Raw genomic sequence first — 19,733 nt, forward strand, 5'->3', positions numbered from 1 at the left:
AAAAATATTTAGAACTCTCTTTATTTCTCTTTTCCAATTTTATTTAGTGCCATTACTTTACTGAATTTATATACTCCCAGTAAAATGTATGTGTACTATTTTAAGTGGCCATGATATTACAGGGTATGTATGGGTTCTATAATTAGAAGTCCACAAAATGTTAGTTACTTGGTTTAGATAAAATTATATTCTGGATTTACTGGGTCTTTAGAATTTAAAGGAATATATAAACTTTAGAACTTTAAAATTTTAATAATTTTTCATCATATGGTTAATTTTCTATGGTTAATAAATTAGCAAACTATTTTTATGACTTTCTTTTTTGCTATAGGCTTAGCAATGGATGATATGGCCATGTATCAAAAACAAAGATGTGAACATGATACTTTATTTAGAATTGTTTAAAACTATATTTATGTATTTATTTTGTATGTGCATGGTTGTCTGTGTGGCCCATGACCTTGTGGGGTTCAATTCTTTTCTTCCACTATGTAATTCTAGGGAACTAACTCAGGTTGTTAGGCTTAGTAATAACTTGTTAGGCTTGGCAGTAAGTAGGCCTATTGCTGACTCTGAGTATGTTGTTTTCTTAACCTGGGACCCTTTAACATGGAGTCCCCACTTACTTTGTGGTCTCTGCCCACTTTCACTTTTACTTTAGTCTGCCTCCACACAACTGCTTTACAGTCCAAGATCTCCTCTACCACTCATTTTAGCTTTCTGTCTCCAGGAGTTCCTGGATTTAAATTGTTAATGTGCCTTTGTATCAGGAAGTTCTTACATACCTTAGCCTTAGCCAGGTTCTCTCTTAGGTCTTTTATACTAAGACCTAAATACAGACTTACTATTGTAGTGCTTTTGTATTTGCATGAGGATGTTAATTTTTCCATGTTTTTATTCCAGGGGACCCAGAACAGCCTTGCTTAAGTAAATGGGCAATGTTAGGTTTGTATGCCTTAATGAAATACTAGGGTCCTCCTGTCCTCAGTAACATAACAGAAGTTTAGATGTTAGGCTTGAGTTATGTCTGTCTGCCTGCCTGCCTATCCTGCTTTGCTTACATGTGTATCTGTGTACCACTAGTGTGCCTGGTGTCCATGGAGGCAGGATGAGGACATCAGACAGCTCTTTGGAACTTGACTTGAAAAAACTGAGTTGCCATGTGATTGTAGGGAATTGAACTTAGATCCTCTAGAAGAAGCCAGAGCTCTTAACCATTGAGGTGCCCACAGAAGTTTTTATGATGATTTTAATTAAAGGATATAAGAAAAGTAGTCAGATTCTAATATGTTTAAAATCTGAGTACTTTACAAAGATTGTACTTAATGTTGCACTTAATTTTGAAATAACCCATTATCTTTGCAGTTTGTTTCCTAGCATTATTTCTCCTGGATTTATAATTTGAAATTGAGCTAGCATCTTATTTTAGAATCCTTCATGATTTGAAGCAGATTATTTAGTTTTGTTTTCTTCATGTTCAATCTAATGAACTTTTTATTTTTAACAAGGTCTCTTTAAATTGGAGGTTTTTAAAACTTTTCCCCTTAAGATCCCTTTTCCGTTGGCTGTATAGGTATATAAAATAGGTACACATACAGATAAAACACTTACTTATTCCTTTGACATACATATGTATGTGTGTGTGATATATATATACATACATGTTTATCATTTTTTTAAAGGTGAAAGCTAATTTACATACTAGTAGGGTGGATCTGCTTATTTATTTTTACAAAGATTGAATCTTGGCTGAATATTCGATATTGCAGGACATGGTATTTTTTTATTAATTATTTTTATACACTCCATATTTTATTCCTCACCCCTGCAACCCCGTCCACCCTCGGACTATTCTACATCCCATACCTCCTCCTCTCCCCCTGTCTCCATGTGGATGTCCCTAACCCCATCCCACCTGACCTCTAAACTCCCTGGGGTCTCCAGTCTCTTGAGTATTATGTGCATCATCTCTGGATGAACACAGACTAGTGCTGGAAAGTTGCTTTGTGTAAATGAAGAACACAGAATGGCAAAAATATGTCCAGGGCCACCTCAGAAATCTTTGAAAATTCTGCTCTAATCCAGAGTCAAAATCATTAATGTTTTTATATGACACCCATTGGCAACTCATACAGCAATTTAAAAAATCAAATATTTCAGTATTACCTAAAAGATACTAATTCAATATATGATGAAGAATGATAGTCGAAAAATATTGCAAGTCTTTATATTCTATGTTTAAGTATATTTTTATAAGTTCAGAAAACTGTATGTACTGTCAAAACAGTTTAATTCAAAACATACATGATAGTCTTGAATTGTTGTCGCTTTAAGTTTTATGTTATATTCAGAATCAAGGGCTGTAGTGAAGTTATGTAGGCAGGCAACATGGTTGAAAGCTGTCAGAAACACATTGAATTCATTCTGGATTTGTTTTAAAATTTTTGTTGTTGTGCATTTAGAAGCTTGTTCTTTTGAGACAGCATCTTTATCATATAAGTGGCTGGCTTGGAACTGGCCCTGTAGACCAGGCTGGTCTCAAATTTAACAGAGTTGTGCTGGATTGTCACCTAAGTGGGGGTATTAGCAGTGCCACCATGCATATTTTTTCTTGTTGTTTTCTTTTTTCAGAATTTTGATTGTTTCAGAAACTGTTTAGTATTGCCCTTTTCTTTTTTCAGTCTGGACATTCATATACTTGACCTGGGGGGTTGTGATTCACAGATTAAGAATTCTGGTAGACTCTAAAGAATGAAGATACTTTACATAGATGATTTGATATATGGTCTTCCATGTTATTTGCTAACTCAATTTCAACTTGATCCATATATGGAATTCTGGAATGAATTTGGATTATTCTCTTTTGGGCAGGAACAATTCTTTTTACCTTTTTAAGGTTGTGGTCAACTATTTCCTTACCACAGCCCCCAGTAATAAGGTTAAGCAACTACAGAAATTTCCATTTGGAGGAGGTTGCCATATAACATTTGAGATAATATAATTGATTCAAATGCCTTATTTATTTATGTGTGTTTATGGGTATATGATCTGTGAGTGTATTCCTACCATGGTACAGGTGTAGATGTTAGAAGATAACTTTTGAGAACTTGGTTCTCCCGGTCTGTGAATTACAGGGAAAGAGCACAAGTCTGATGTCTTGCCCAGCAAATCATTTTACCAGAGCCAATGAATAAATTTTATTTTTGCTTTAATTTTTTTAAGACTTATTTTATTTAGGTGTATGTGTCTATGTGTTCATGTATATATGCAGGTGTCCACACAGGCTTGGAGGAGGATGTCAGATCACCTGGAGCTGGAGTTTCAGGCATTTGCGAACTACCCAGAGTGGATGCTGAGATCTGAAATCTGTGGTCCTAAGATTGAGCAATAAACACTTGTAGCCACTGAACCATCTTTCTGTCTCCTAATTAAAAAAAAAAAAGTCACTATCCACCATCCTTTATTTATTTATTTATTTTTTTGATCAGCCAGGAGAGAAAAAACCCTATGTGAGAATTAGCTTTTATAACTGCTGTCTTCTCCCTGCGTAGATGAAGAGCTATATGAAAAACTGAGTTACGATTAATGAAGTACACAGCTATTACATCATATTCTTAACCACTTATGAAGTTATAACTTTTATTGCTATTGATGAAAATTTTCTTTGAAATTAGTGAATTTACATAAATGATGTAACATTTTTTAAACTTCCTTTCTCACAATGTTGACTAATGATATTAGTCTTGGTTACTGTTCTGTTGTTGTGAAGAGATACCATGACCAAGGCAACTCTTATAAAAGAAAACAATTGTGGGCTTGCTTATGATTTCAGAGATTTAGTCCGTCATCAAGGTAGCGAGTGCGGCAGCATGCTTGGTGCTGGGGCAGTAGCTGAAAGCGACATCCTCCTGATTGAGAGTTCTGACTGCTTTTCCAATAGATCTGGGTTTGGTTCTTAGCATTTACATGGTCTGGTGTTCTTGAGCTCATGGCACACACGTGTATAGACATACATGCAGGCAGAAACTCACACTCTTAAAAGAATCATTTTCTTAAAAATATAGGCCAGTGGTTTAGAAGAGTGATCAGAAGTTGCACGCTGATGGGGAAGTAGAAACACTAAAGCTGAGTTTTCTTCATGTGACAACTCTGTAGTGATCCTTCAAAGGGATAATGCCTCTTTGTAGTTTCTAGCCTAGCCCTAGAGACAAGTTAATGTAATATGTTTCTTAATGCATTGAATTGTGAATTTGAAAAGAAGAGTCTCGAGTTCAGTATTGAAATAATTGCAGGTCAACCATTCAAAGTTTGTTAAGATAGATTAGGCTAGAATTAGCCTAATTAGCATAATGGTAAGGTATCTTGACACCATACTAATTGAACATTAATATCAAGGAACCCAGACCAGCAAGGAGAGCTAGTGACAGCAAAAGGAGTCCCCGATCATCTTGGGAATTTTTACATTTCAATTCTTCATGCTTCTGGCTTTAAGATTTTTTTCCCCCTTAGAATTTAAGTATATATTCCCAGGTAACCCAAGTTATGTATGTGAGTATGGAAGTGTGTCTGATTTTTCTTTGTTAGTTAGTCGTTGCTTTACAGCAGGGAATAAATAGTTAGCATTGCTAGCTAGCTAGAATGAAAGTACTATACCATCAGTTGACTTAGCTTTAAAACATAAAACATTGAAATAATTTCTGTTGTGTCTAATTTTTTATTTGAAGATCTTGTACAGTACTAATTTGCAAAGTGGATGAAACTTAAAAATTAAAAAATATATTCTCAGTTTTATATATACATAGTTCCTGTTGTGCGAATACTAGAAAAATAATGAATTCATGGTGTAACCTGCCTGTTATGAGGAGAGGTAACAGAGCGCCAGTGTCAGCAGACACAGCCAGTGCTTCAGATGTGCTGGGGGCACTAACTGCATTATTTACTTTGCTTACTATGTTGTTTAAGTTTAGATAAGACTGCTTAAATAATATTCTATATACAGGACACATCTAGTTTGAAATATATGGTATTTAAATATAAGTTCTCTTCTGTACTAAGTTGAATTTTAGGCTTTATTTATTAGTTGGATTTGGGGAGAATAGAAAGGGACTGTAATGAGAAAAAAATGATGAAATTTTAGACAGCCGGTAAATTGGTCAGGAATCATGCAGATGGAGTTCATGTAGATGAAGAATTTATAAAGAACACTTTTTAAAAAAAAAATCATTCTTTATCTAGTGTGTAGTATAGTGAGTACTTAAAACTTGGTAAATACTCAGTAAATGCATAAATGAATGCTCAAACTGTTAACCATAATATTTAAAAAGAAAGTTAGTAGGCTTTAGGCCAGTCAGACTTAGATAGTGAAGCCCAGCTTCTAACAAACAAAGCAAAAATTACTCTGGATTTGAGGTTTTAAATAAAAGAAAAATTTTATTTAGACAATAAAATTAAGTCTTTTAAAGATATTTAATATAGAGAGAACATAGTCTTTGTAATATTTAGAATATACTCTCAGATATAAAATATATGTTAGAAAATGGGTAGAAATTACATAGTGCTCCGTGTTGAAGCTCTTTCAGTACTGGGACTAGTAGTGATACCGCACTGGGGTGTGGGGGTGGGAGGGAGGCGTGAAAGCAGGAGTATCCACAATTTCCCAGCTACATAATATTTTGTATCAGCCTGTATGTCAGTGCTGTACAAGACTGTCTCAAAAATACTAAAACAGAAACAGAAGACTCAAACACTCTTTAATGTTGCCCATTCTTCCTCTGAGTATACATGGAAAGATTACATTAAAATTTCTCCTTTAGAAATAGATGATTTGGCTGTGTATGCTGGTGGATGTCAGTAAGCCCAGCACTTGAGAAGCTGGGCAATAATAAGATGAATTCTAGATTAGACTGGGCTACTTAAGTTAGTTCTCTGTTATCCTGGACTACACGAGACTTTGTCTCTAAAAAACAAACAAAACTTTCCACAATAATTAGAAAGTAAATCAGAAGACATAAGTTTATGCGTTTAACCATATTTTACTTAATAAGAATATACTCAAATGTTTCATGAAGGTTCTGGGATTTTAGTATATTGAATTCTTTCAGAGACATCTATTTATTCACAGTGGACTTCAAGTTAAAGCACTAGCACCAAACCTTGGGTACAATTTGCATTTTAACAGAAGTAGATTACATTTTTACAGATTAATTTATCCCATTCTTCTGTTCTCCAGATGCATACATTTTGATAGACTCTGCATTGTAGCATTTTAAACAGTAATTAATTGAAATTAATATAGCAAGAATAACTTTACATAAAGGGAAGAAGTAAAAGGTAAAATGGTGTAACTTCTGAGCTTTTAGTAATTCTGAGCTGATACTTTCATAAATATTAAAGTGATATTTATGAAAGTATCAGCTCAGAATTACTAAAATTCTGATTTCAGATCTAAGATTTGCAATAGATTTCTGTTAGTAATGCTTTGTACTTGTAGAGAAACAATATGACTCTAGGTTTAATACAGAAACATTTTTATACATATGTCTCTTTAGAAAGCTACTATATGGTTATATTCTGGCATATGCAGAGAATATATACTGAAGGCTGTTAAATATAGTGTTGTGAGCTGTTATGGATAATATAAATGCCTTTCAGTAGTAGACTGAAATATGTTACAGTGTTTATTAGAAATTAGAACAATTGTCAAAAATAGATTTTATATGTGCTAGTTGGAGCATATGTTGTAGACTATTTCTTTTAAATAGGTTGTTCAACATACACAGTTCAGTGTGGTTTCGAGAACCGGGGCCAAAATACTCCAGTCCCTTATAAAATTTATATAGGTGTATAACTTTTGCGCAGCTTTCTGTACATGTTCTAAAAGGTTAAGAGCAGCTTCAGTAGGAAAATAAATGGACCGAATGCTAACTTGAACATTCAGCTGTAGAAGAAAGATATGAAAGTTCTGTTGATGTCTTTCAAGATTTGGACTCCATTATCTACATAGTTTTTCTCCAGACCTAGAAAAAATAAACAGCTATCTGTGATTTCAGCAAATGATGGTATTTTCCTTTCCATGGACAAAATCTGATGGTCCCTCAGACAATTCCTTCCAATCAGACTTTACTCTTTGTCCCTACCCCCCTCCTTCTGCCTACTTAAGTCATCTTTAGATTACTTAGATACATACTGTATGTGTGTTATGTAAATGGTCATACAGATGCTGTTTTTGTCATGTTTCTGTTTTGAAGTGGATAGAATCCATGGGTGCCGAACCTGTAGAAACAGAATAACTATGCGTAGCATGATTCTTTCCATTTGTATAAAAATAGTCTTACACTAAGATGTGTATGGAAAATATTATATACTCAGTTGGTTGCACCTCTTAAGGATGATAAGAGTTTTACTTTTGTCTGCTTTTTAAATTCTATTTTTGTGGTGCTGACAAAACCCAGGATTTTGCATATGCATTGTCAGTGTTCTACCACTGAGCTGCTTCTTCCTTCAGTCCTGTGATGTAGTCTGTTGTATATGTTGTTAGTGTTTTCCATGCATATATATTACTTTACATTGAAAGGCTATAGCTAGTAGAAAATAACTTAATGGTAATTAAAAGAATATTACTGTGATAAATTAGACATCTATCTAGACTCTTGTCATTTTATGGCATAACCAGATTAGAACAGATACAGGGTAAAACAGATAATACACTGACATTTTATAAAGTGTCCTTTCACAATAATCTTGTTATATTTTGTAAGCATTTTCCACTAATTATATTTTAAGTCCTTATGATCTTTCACTTATGCTTGGCTAGGCTATTATATAATTGGTATTTTGTATATATCTCTATATAATGTAGTTGATAATGTACAAAATTATTTGATAATGTAGGGGGAAAACTCATACATTTTGAGAAATGAATGGTTTTTTTCTTAGTATGTTTTTCTATGGGTTGCATCTTTACAGTGTACTTTTTGTTTGAAAATGTGGATTTTGAAATCTCACCAGGTTTGATTGCCACCACCAATAATAAATTTATAAACAAGTAAAATTTAGGGAAACACTTCAATATTCAAAATGGTATTCTGGCTAATTAACACATTTGTGATATTCTCTGTCTTAGCTGCTTTTTTTTTTTTTTATTCTTGTTAAGGAAACCAATTCTGAGCCTAGATGCTAGTTTACTTCTGGATGTTTACTCCTTTTTAATATGAAACTTTTCAGAACATTTAAATTTTACTTTAGTAAATATTTTAAAGATAATAACAATTCTGTAATGTATTGATATATAGTTTTTGTTGTCGTGATTACTTTAATATCTCTTCCACTGGTGGGGGGGGTCTTTTTTCATTGAAATCTTTTCTGAACAGCTGACATGGGATATTTTTCCCCTGTAACATGAGGTTGAACTGAAGGTAAATTTATTAAAAATGATGAATCTTGTATGCATCTCCTTTCATAGTATTTTGCTTGCTTTAACATTGAGTTTATATTAGCAAAATGGCTTAGAAAGGAAAGGTAATGGAAAATAAATACTTTGATGTATAACAAAATATTACAGAACATGTGAAAGATGTGTTCTGTTCATCCTGAATTTTGTACAGTTGATTCTCGCCTTCCGTCTTTATGTGGCTTCAGGCTTAGACTTGTACAGCTGTTCCCCATGGAGCTGTCTTGCTAGCCCCAGAGTGAGTATTTGGTTTGAGTTTTGGAGGAACCTATTTGTTTTCAAATAAACTGTTTGATAAGCCTTTGAATAAAAAGAACAAATGTTCTAACCAGTGAGTCCTTGATTTCAAACATATCTAATACTGAGGTTCTGAGGGAGAGAAAGTTGCTCTTTAGTTTGAAGATGAAGTTTATTTAAAACTTAAAGATTGCTTAAAGAAAGCTTAAAGTTGACCTTGATGGTAGGAGGTAATGAAATTGAGATTGCTGGTTTTACTTTGTGCTATGTTCCAATGGGGAGATGGTTTGGAGAAGCTACCAAGTAGCGTTGCCATACATAAATGGGGACCCTGCATGTGGGCCAAGGGCAGCAGCATTTATGAGCCTACTTGTTTGACACTAGCTTCACTTAGTCCTACAGTTTAGGTTGAGTGTGTGTGTGTGTGTCTGTGTGTCTGTGTGTGTCTTTAATTCTGTGCCCAGCCTGGCACATTGTTTCCTTATCGATAAATTGTAAATAATATTGTCTGCAGAAAGACTTCAGTAACTGATTCTGAGAATAAAATCTAGAACCAGCTGCCTTGATTTACCAGTTTTAGTTCCTCAGCCAAGTCAGTTTAGCTAGGAATAATTGGTCAAGTAGCTCATATTCTTTGCCCTGCTTCCGACATCTTTAAAGTGGTGTAAAATAGCATCTTTAAGACAGTGGAAATTATGTGAGTTAATAGACACAAAGCCATTTCATTGTCATATAGTAACCTACTGTACTTACTAGTATAAGTTACTGTTGCATAGCTGGCTTATTATGAGGGCTAAATAACATGTTTCTGTTGTTTTTTAAATCTCAAGACATTGTTTTTTAAATCTCAAGACAAAACTTATATGTCACCTGCCACAGTAAAGATATCTCTTTTACATTATACAATAGATACTTTATCTCACTTCATCTCATGAAGAAACATGATATTGGCTACCCCTAACATAACTTTCTGATATGCAATGGTTATGCCAGGTGCCTTACAATATTTATATTAATAGAAAAACTACACTGTTGTGATTAATGAATGAAGTTAAAGGCATCACCAGGAAAAAGAACATATACCGCAGTATATCGTAGATGTTAATTTTGTACTTACAGGATTTTGTAAACAGATAAGTTTATAGAAAGCAGTTTACTATTTAAAAAGTCTACATTAAGATAATTCTTACACTTCTAAGTCAGGTACAGTAGTTAGGTATATTATATAATCTATTTGCTTGATGTCCCAAATTCCTAACTTAGCATTATCTTGCCTCCTCGGCATCTTTAATACAGCAATTAATCTCACTGTAAGACTTTACAAAGGATAAACTGCTGTGTAACCCACTTGGACCTCTTTTGTTCAATCAGGAAACCCATGTGTTAAGTAGTTTTAAAAATATAAACACACATAGTCTCTTAGGAAAATTGGGATTTTATAATTTGTAATGTTAAAATGTGAGCTTTTTATCTATTGGAATTACTTGACAGAAGTTTGCTTCGGAATAGAGCTTCTGTGTCTTTAAAGGATACGGAATGAGTCACCCCCTGCTCTTTTGGTAGATGCCTGGCTGGTGAACAGCTAAGCTGCTTTAGGCATGTAATAGAACATTCCATTTCCTGTTCCCTTGCTGACACAGAGGAGTGTTCCTGCTGGCAATGATCTAATCATAGTGCAGTAAGAAACATGGCAGTTTGATAAAACATGGTGGAGACAGCGGCTGAAATGGAAGCATATGTGCTAGAAGACATTCTTGAGGTAGGGTTAGGTCTATAAATGAAATGAAAGTTGAAATTTGAACAAAGAAATCTTATCTGCTAGAATTGTTTCACAGATGAATAGATTAGAGAGCAGAGAGGCAGAGCATAAAAGCAAGATCCGGACAGACCTTATTTCCTGTGAGGATGTGTCAATCTGGTTCACATGATTATTAAACTGTTTAAACATCATGTTTTATAAATTGTAGATGTGTTTGGTAGAAAAAAGGGAGAGAGGGTTTGGACTTAATTAAAAGCCTTGTGCTGGTGGTGACCTTTAGATTAACTCGTTAGAAGGTGGGGTCTGTGAAGCAGCTTGAAGTAGGTTTAGTATCATATGTCTTAGAATTCATTTACATATCTAAGCCTAAAGCTGTGCTTGCAATTCCTGTAAAAACTGTTGGTTATTTTAGCCTGGTAATATAATTGCTTAATTTAAGTGGTACACTCTGTACCTACATGTTTCATGTGACTTTATTGTAAAATAAATTAGGAATTTAATATAAAAAACCCTAAAATTTGAGTTCTGATGCTAGAATGCAGATTAAAATCTCCTATGATTTAAGTCCATGGGTATTTTAAATTATACATTTTTTCTGACTATATTAGTTTTAAATGACACTATTTGAATAGAAAACAGTTCAAGGAAATAGATGCCAAAGTGAACTATAATTGATTATGGCCTTGGTTGTAGCAAGCTAACAAAAACTGTATTTGCGTAAGTCTCATATCCTTATCTGTGAGGATGCAGGGTTATTGTGGTGGGCACTGTTTTTTCTTTCTCTTTAAGAAAAGGAATAAAAAGCCTGGCTATTCAGATATCTAGGCTTTATGGTGATGTGAGGATAATTGTTACCATTTCACTGTCTTCAAAAGAGATTTCATTGTGGGGAGAGGGCTTGGGAGCTGCTGCAAAGGGAAACTAGGCGGGGCCAAGAGGAGAAAAAAAGCCTATGCGCATTATAAAGTGCTGCATGATCAATGAGCATTTTCTGGAGTCTTTCAGTGTGTGCCTGGAGCTGACATTGCAGCAAGTCTCAGGGTTCTGCAGAATGAAAACTGATTCCATTGTATTACTACCTCCTTGCAGACACCTGCCAACCCCCCCCCCCATTGTGTAAGTTGAATTGTGTGGTTAATTTCCATTCTCTCCCCTGCTTCACCCCTAGCTTTGATCCTATTAGTTTCCTTTAAAATGCCGTGAAATATTTACATGAAATTATTTACTGCGGAAACAGTGGTATATACATTCAGTAATTACAAGCGATCACATGACTTCTTTGGCAGACCAGTTTAAACAGACCTAATTAGATTTTAAAGGGCTGGTGGTGCTTTTTAATTTGTTATTTAAAAGATTTGCTTGGATTTTATAGAAATGTGGTTCGTGGAGTTTTGCTAAACCTATTTAACAGTTTTCATAGGACATTTAAATTTAAGGCTATAAAATATTTTAGAAGTCTTCATTTTCTTATGAAAAAAATTCTTTGATAAGAATTTTGGCAGATCCTTTCCTGCTGGCATAACAGTTGCTTAGAATTATTTCTGTTAAATGCCAGGTTTAGATGTTGTATCATTTATTTATTTATTATTATCAGTTATTAAAGTCACTGTAACTTTGTTTATCCTAATTTCCCATCTATTTTAATTTGGTTTCTTTGTACCTGTTGCATTAAACTCTACAGAATAGTTTTCTGTTTAAAATACTAAAATTTAACTTAGTTGACAGAATAGATGTGAAAAATCTGCAAGTATCAAGAGATTTTACCTTTTCAAAAGTGAAAGCATTTAGAATGGTACAAGGCCAGAATAAATAGGCAAAGAACATATTTTCTAACTCTGAATTGCACCATTTTCAAAAGTGCCTTAATATTGTAAGTCGACAGATCTTATATAATGAGCTTTCTAGAGAAATAACCTTTGGCTTTTTTTTTTTTTTAAGAGCTTACTTACTATAAATGTTCATGATGGATAATGAAGCGTATCTGTCTAGCAGTGCTAATCTTATTGTAAATAACATTGAGCCAGTAACTTGTTATTGTAGTTTTTACCTTTGCCATTTTAGATTTATTAAAAATATAGAACTGTATTGGATAGTTAAATTTATATTAAGTAAACATCAGGTTTTTTTTTTTTTTCTGGTTTGTAACTTCACCCTTTGAATCATATAACTTTTTTTTTTTTAAGATTTATTTTATTTATATGAATACATCATAGCTGTCTTCAGACATACCAAAAAAGGACATTGGATCCTATTATAGATAATTGTGGGCCACCATGTGGTTTGCTGGGAATCAAACTCAGGACCTTTGGAAGAGCAGTCACTGCTCTTAACTGCTGAGCCATTTCTCCAGCCTTGAATCATATAACTTCTAAAGGTTCTTTTATTAAATCTTAGAAAAATCTCAGAAATACGGACGGAACCATAGTACTGTGGTTCTGTTTGCAAATTTAATTTTTAAACCTTTTTGTGATTTACTTTTAAACCACATTTTAACATCTTAAATATTTTAAATACAATCACAAGTATATGTATATACACACATATACATGAGGAATAGTTGACACTTTAAATCTTTAAGATCATGAATGAAATAAATTTCTGAAATTTAAAATAAAACTAAAAGGGGTTGTTTATAATTTTATCATTGCTTTTTCAAATGTCCAGTTTGGTGAACAAGAATAATTTGGTTAACTAATCAGTTTTCTTTCCAGACTAGTCAAAATGCTTCTGTTCCTTCTGTTAAACTTCTGCAAAAGAAGCTAATAATGCTCATAATGCTAATAATAGAAAATTATTGGAAATAAAATGGGCTTTCATCCAGTATATAAATGCTTTTGTTAATCTAGTATTTGTTGTTTTGTATAGATATAGTTCTAATTTCAGAATGTCATGGTTTTCCTGTCAGTTATATGCAGTAAGTAGCCTGGTCTCAGCAGTCCTCAGAAGATCAATGGGTAGGAACAAACTTCAATTTTATGAGAGGCACAGAGTAGCCTGAATTGGAGTGACTGAGAACTGTGTGTTTGTAGAAACTTGAGAGCTATATATAGGTTTTGTATACGACAACATGAAATACAGGATATTATTCATCTTTAAATTCCAAATCCTTTAAACTACATTCTTTGGTTTTATTCTTTATTTTGAAAAATAATTTATGAAAACAGGAATATTGAGTATAATTCTCATGCTCAGTCTTGTATTTCTTTGTCAGTTAAAGATAGGTTTATTGATTTATGCTTGATGTTATAGGTCACAGTATTTACAAGGTAAAGGCCTGTCTCCATGCTTGAGCAGTAGCTGAAATAATAGTTTGCTTAATTTCAATATTATACCTAGTTTATCATATAACCCCATTACTTTATATAATCTTACTTGATATGTGTGGTTTTTTTTTTTTTTTTTAAGATTGAAAAAGCCATAGAGCTTTTTGTCAAGAAGTGGGCAAACGATCAGTCATTCTATATGTAGTTCAAATAGGAAACCTCTGTGTGCTAATTACCATTGACTGTAATGGCAATTTTTGGTAGTGGTTCTAAGTCTCCCGTGTAAGTAGTCTCTTCTCAGTTACTGGCTATATTTTTTTATTATAAAGCATACCAGCATATTTAACACATAATCTACCAGGAAGAACTGGGTGGAGTAACCTTAGGTCACAAATATAAGTGGGTATGCTGGAAATAAGTTTAATTATGCAAATTGTTTCAGGTGATACATAATTTCAATTCAAAAAGAGGTTTTATAATTAAAATGAGACATTTTGGATGAGTAAACATCTGTTTACTCATTTCTGGTTTTTTAAAGTACATGGAGTGTGGGCAGATGAATACTAGAAATTCAGTAGTTAACCTAGCTTATTTTGTTTCATGAGGTTAAAATTTACGAGTGCACAGGAAGAAATTTTTGCCATTAAAGTCTAAAATTGAGAACCTACGTTGAATCATGTTTGTTTACTAACATTGTTCATTGCTTCCTGTCTAAATAATTTGAGGTCTGTTTTCAAAAGTATCTTTAGAGAGCTGACATTGCTGGGCGGTGGTGGTGCACACCTTTAATCCCAGCACTTGGGAGGCAGAGGCAGCCAGATTTCTGAGTTCCAGGACAGCTGGGCTACACAGAGAAACCCTGTCTAGGAAGAAAAAAAAAAGAAAGCTGACATTTTTCACTAAAATTTGATTATTCTTTCCCTGTACATGCTCACAGTCTTCTGGTTAAGACTATTGGGTGGCTTTGATGCCTCTAATGTAGCTGCGCCTTCTAAATGTACCACCAGCATTCTTGCTTAAATTGTCATTTTTTAATTGTTTGGATTTCATTGTAACATTTTCATAGGTTGCCTTTTTATGTGTATATGTGTATGTATGTATGTTTGTATGTATATATGTATGTATGTATGTATGTATGTATTGTATATTTGTGAGGTACTGTCAAATATCATTTTTTACATTTAAAACTATGTACATATATAATACAGACATGCTTACATATACTACACACAGGGTTTTTGTTTTTTGTTTTTTTCAATATAAATCTGATTTTAGCCTAGTTTTCTTGGAATAGTAAGCAGAAGTTGCCACATTACTTTCATACCAATTTGGGAGTACAAAAATAAAATCTCGAAAAGGTAAATTTATAGTAGTAATTCCATTATCATTTTAGAAATATTTTAATGGCTTATAGAGGACCAGACTATTTACACAAAGGTAGAAATAAATGTAATTACTTCCACAGGAGAATGTTAGGCTGTGCGGCGAGCTTCTAATCCCACATTGATTGTTGTAATCTAATGATTACTACATCGTGTGGATCATGGCTTAGAATGATCTGTGTGATGCAGTGTCTGCACGCATGAAACAACCTTGAGATCTTTCTCATTCTGCATTGAGAAATTCACTGAGGAGCTCAGTGTGATAGGAAGTAAACCCGAGCAGTTGGTGAGAATCGGAGCTCTGCTTTGTTCCTGGTTACAGCGTGCAGGCCTGTGGGATGGCTTTTGGTTTTATGAGTGATTGGATTAATATTAACTATTAACAATTAGTTCACAGATGAAGTCAGACTTAGAGTAATTGGTTAGGAGTTACAAGTAGTTTGTTTACATTAGTGTTGTGATGAACTATTAGCTATTTATTGAATATCTATTGAATATTTAAGTTATTATCATTGAATATCTATTGAATATTTAAGTTATTATCAAAGAGGGATAATATGTCAAGTACCTTATAAGATGTTTCTTTCTCTAGTAAATCTAAACAGTTCTGTGAGGGAATTACTTCATAAAAGGAGTATATAAACAGTGATCACAGTAACATACATAGTTGACATTTAATTCTTAGATTTTCTTTTAAAGTAGCAGTAACCTTATGTCTATGTTGTCATTCTCCATTTGACAGATGAAAAGTTGATCTTAAATTATCCTTGTAGTCTTACCATTCAACCTGCTTAAAAGTTAAAGGTACAGAAGAGATTTTGATTATGAGAGTCTATCAATAGTTGTAGTATTAGAAATTATCAGTATTTCTATTATTAAAAATTAAAATGCAGAAAACTTACACTTACATATTTATTTAAATACTAGACCTATTAGCATACATATATTTAAAGCTAAGCTATTTTTCAGAAGAACTAAAAAGTGTTGGTGCTTTATATTTCTGTAGATAATTTTGTCTGCCTTAATAGAAGTAACTAAGGTGTCAACTGCTCATGTAGTCACTGTATAATAAATTGTTTTGGTAAAGGCTCAGAAGAAACTAAAGTGAGCAGTGATACAGGTTTGGAAAAACTGTTAATAACTCAGATAATTGCAGGTATTCTTCTTAATGCCTCTCAGGCATTGTACAGGTGGGAGTTTATTTTTAAAGAAAGTCATATGTGCACTTATGTTTATGTGTTTGTATGTGTTTGGGCCCTCGAATAAGTAAGAGGAGACCATAGACAACTTATAGGAAGGAGTCTGTTCTTCCTATTTGAATTCTAGGAATAAAAACTAGGTGCTTGTCAACAAGCAATGGTAGTTTCTTAAACATGGAATCTGTTATATTTTATGTTATCATAAACTGTTCTACTTTGAATATATCAGGAAAAAAAACATTTTTATAACATACTAGTTATTAGAAGATAATGCGGAGTTTTGTTAGTAGTTTGGAAAGGTGGGTGAGTGGCTGCCAGTCCTGGTGTCTGAATTTGATCCCTAGGACCTTCTCGGTGGAAAAAGAGAATCGACTCCAGGAGCTGATCTCTAATCTCTTCATGTGTATTCCATGGAATGCACTTGACACACACACACACACACACACACACACACACGCACGCACGCACGCACGCACACTCACTCACTCACTCACTCACTCACTCACTCACGACACAAAGTTGTCTTCATTTGTAGAATCCAGCAGATTTATGGTCCATTATTTTTGTTTTGGTGTATGATCTGTATGATGAATAAGCAAATAACCACCACCTTAGTATTACAAATGTAGTTACTTCTGTGTCTGTTATTACAGGCTCATATCAACATGCTAGGGTTTATGTTGTGGGTAGAGTCAACTGAGAGACGGAGGGGGAGGGAGGGAGGGAGGGAGATTGATTGATTATAGGCTCATGTTAGCATGCCATGCTTTCTGTACTGCTTGGAGTCTTCTGCTGTGCTTTGTGTGCACTGTACATGAAGGCTGCTACCTGAGACCGTCTCCTAAAAGTAATTTTGACCTTACAATACTTCTAAAGAGTCTTGGGTATCTGAAGAGGTATATAACCTACTTTATCGAAGTTAGGTCCCAGTGATCACATTTGAATAAATATCAGCTTACCTGAATAGCACTCAAGTTTAACTACCCTTAAGAGGAGCAAAAACTATTACTTATATTTTAAACTTAAGTAAGCTTCATTCTAATGTATTGTTTCGCCATTTTATTGAATTTACTAATTCACCACATAGTCTAAATTTTGTCACTCAGGATTCTTAGAGGTGAGGAGTTTGAGGGCTTAAAGTACTGAGAGCATTACAACCAAGAAAATTAGTTGCTTTTCTATTAGGAATTTCTAGTTTATGATGTATATGTTTGAGTGCCTGCATATATATATGTGTGCATGGTATGTGTCTGGTGCATATGGAGTTTCTGAAGAGGGTGTCAGACCCCCTGGGATTAGGAACATGATGGTAACAAGCTCCCATGAGGCTGTCAGGAACTGAAGCTGCTCCTCTAGAGTAGGAAGTGCTTACAACTGCTGGGCTGTCACTCAAACACCTAGGAACTTATTTTTGTTGTAAAACAATATTAAATGCCAGTCATGTTGGAGATATTTTAAAACTGAAATGATTTTATAAATTCTATCAAATGTCATTTTCTTTAATCTGCATAATTAGGGATGACTTATAAGTTGTTTGATCACACGGTCTAGGAAGTACAAGAGTCCAGTGGTAGCCCAAGCCTTTAACTCCAGCATTTAGGAGGCAAGAGAGGCGGGAAAAGCAGAACTACACAGAGAAACTGTCTTAATACCAAAGAGGGAGTAAGAACACAGAGACACGAAACATTTATTTCAAATTTGAACCATTTTCTTTTTCTTTCCTTCTTCCTTGTTTGGGGGCCATGGCAGGGGTGGGTTGGTGGTGGTCCTTTATTAAGCAAGGTAAAGAAACAAGGTGGCTGAATTTGAATCAGGCAGAAACAGCTTTGAAGGCTGTAGATTTATTTTTGTGCCCTGACATGGGTGCTGCTTTGGTTTTCATTCAGTCCCGAGGTTGGTTGGTTGGTTTGCTTGTTTTTCTTCAGTGACTACTTTGGTTATATATTTAGAAAATGGCTGGCAAAATGACCTTGTGGGTAAATTGCCACAAAGGCTTAAGTACCAGGATTCAGTTCCCAGAACCACATGGTGAAAGGAAAGAACCAATTCCTGCACCTCCATATTTATATCGTGGTTATGTGTGTGCACACGTGTGAAACACACTAAGTAAGCGTCAAAAACATTTTCATATAATATGTGTCCTTCCTTCATTAAATCTCTAAGCCAGGGGAAAAAGTGCCTGTTGCACAAGTTTGAGTGCCTGAGTTTGGATCTTTAGCAGCTAAGGAAAATCCATGGGCAAAGTAGATCCCAGCAATGGAAGGCAGAAACAGGATCCTTCAGACTCATTGCTGTCTAGCCAGGGGCAGCAGGTAAAGATGACAGCTTCTCATACACAAAACAGTATGGGGGGAGGTGCCCGGGGGAGGGGGAGACAGCAAAACTTCAAACTCAGTTTGGTTCAGTAAGCACAGTATGGTTTTTGATAAACCTAACTTGTTGTTAGTCTTTGGTCTTACACTTTGCCCTTACATGTCTCATTGCCAGTAATGCTATTATAGTCGCCAACCCACTACTTATGGACACTTCAAAGTCCTACTTTAAGCTTACCTTCCCCTTGAAATTTTCTCTGTCTTCCTTTCATTCATTTCTCCTACCTTTTTTATTCTGAAAAAGTAATGGAACACTGTACATTTAAGATATTTTATTCTTTGTGTTACATCTCTGATTAAATGGTAATATTGACATAGGGGTGTTAACTCTTAGATTTAAAAAGTAGTTTGCATACGTCTAATATGTATTTATATAAAGTGTTATACTTATGTGATTATAATTAGACAAAAATAATTTAAAGTAATATATAGAGCATGTACTCCATAAAATCTATAAATAAAACCAGTATTGATAAGTTAAGGCTAGGGCTAAGGGCACACACAGCTCAGAAGTGTATATGCCATAAGCTTATTTCATGTTAACTGACAGTCAGTTCTAAATGTGGAATTGGATGAATTTTGATACGAGCATATTCAGTAGCTTCTTGGTACATGAGACAATCTGGTGAACTCATATTTCTCCCAAACTTAGATCTAAGGAAACACTTTCTCCTTTGGCCTCAATAATGGAAATATACAGCAGTAAGCTTTACTTGTTTCTATAAAGGATTTGTTATCCAAAGATATAACAAAATGAATTTGGTCAAAAAATAATGAAGCACTCAGTTATCATATGTTCTGATTTGTTTCAGACAGGTATTTAGAACTTCTGGAGTAGTGTGGTTGCAAAGTGGTGCATTTGTGGTCTGCTTTTGCTCCTTAAGGTGAACATAGTATACATGCTTACTGCATTTTCTTGAACTTTTTTCTGCATTGGTGTGCAGTCTTCACAATTAACACCTTTCAAATAGTTTGTTAAATTGGTCTTACAAGTGTCTTCTCTGCTTAATGTTGTAGGTTCTAATTTTTTTTTTTAAAAAAAATCACATTTGTGTGTTTATTCTATGTGTTG

General features: G+C 34.2%; 1 protein-coding gene across 6 annotated transcripts in view; it reads left to right on the forward strand.

Moving 5' to 3' along the window:
- Ankrd17 (ankyrin repeat domain 17) overlaps positions 1-19,733 on the forward strand; it is a 131,035-nt gene that overhangs the window by 15,972 nt on the left and 95,330 nt on the right. Inside the window, exon 1 of one of the 6 annotated variants that reach the window (XM_052199400.1) lies at positions 10,377-10,445. The exons of the other annotated variants lie outside the window; for them this stretch is intronic. Within the exon in view, the coding sequence (XP_052055360.1) occupies positions 10,392-10,445 (54 nt within the window). The 5' untranslated portion in view covers positions 10,377-10,391. Of the gene's footprint in view, positions 1-10,376; positions 10,446-19,733 lie in introns of those variants that run through there. 6 annotated transcript variants of the gene reach the window in all.

This window comes from Apodemus sylvaticus, chromosome 11 (genome assembly GCF_947179515.1).
Source record: "Apodemus sylvaticus chromosome 11, mApoSyl1.1, whole genome shotgun sequence".
Taxonomy (NCBI): domain Eukaryota; kingdom Metazoa; phylum Chordata; class Mammalia; order Rodentia; family Muridae; genus Apodemus; species Apodemus sylvaticus.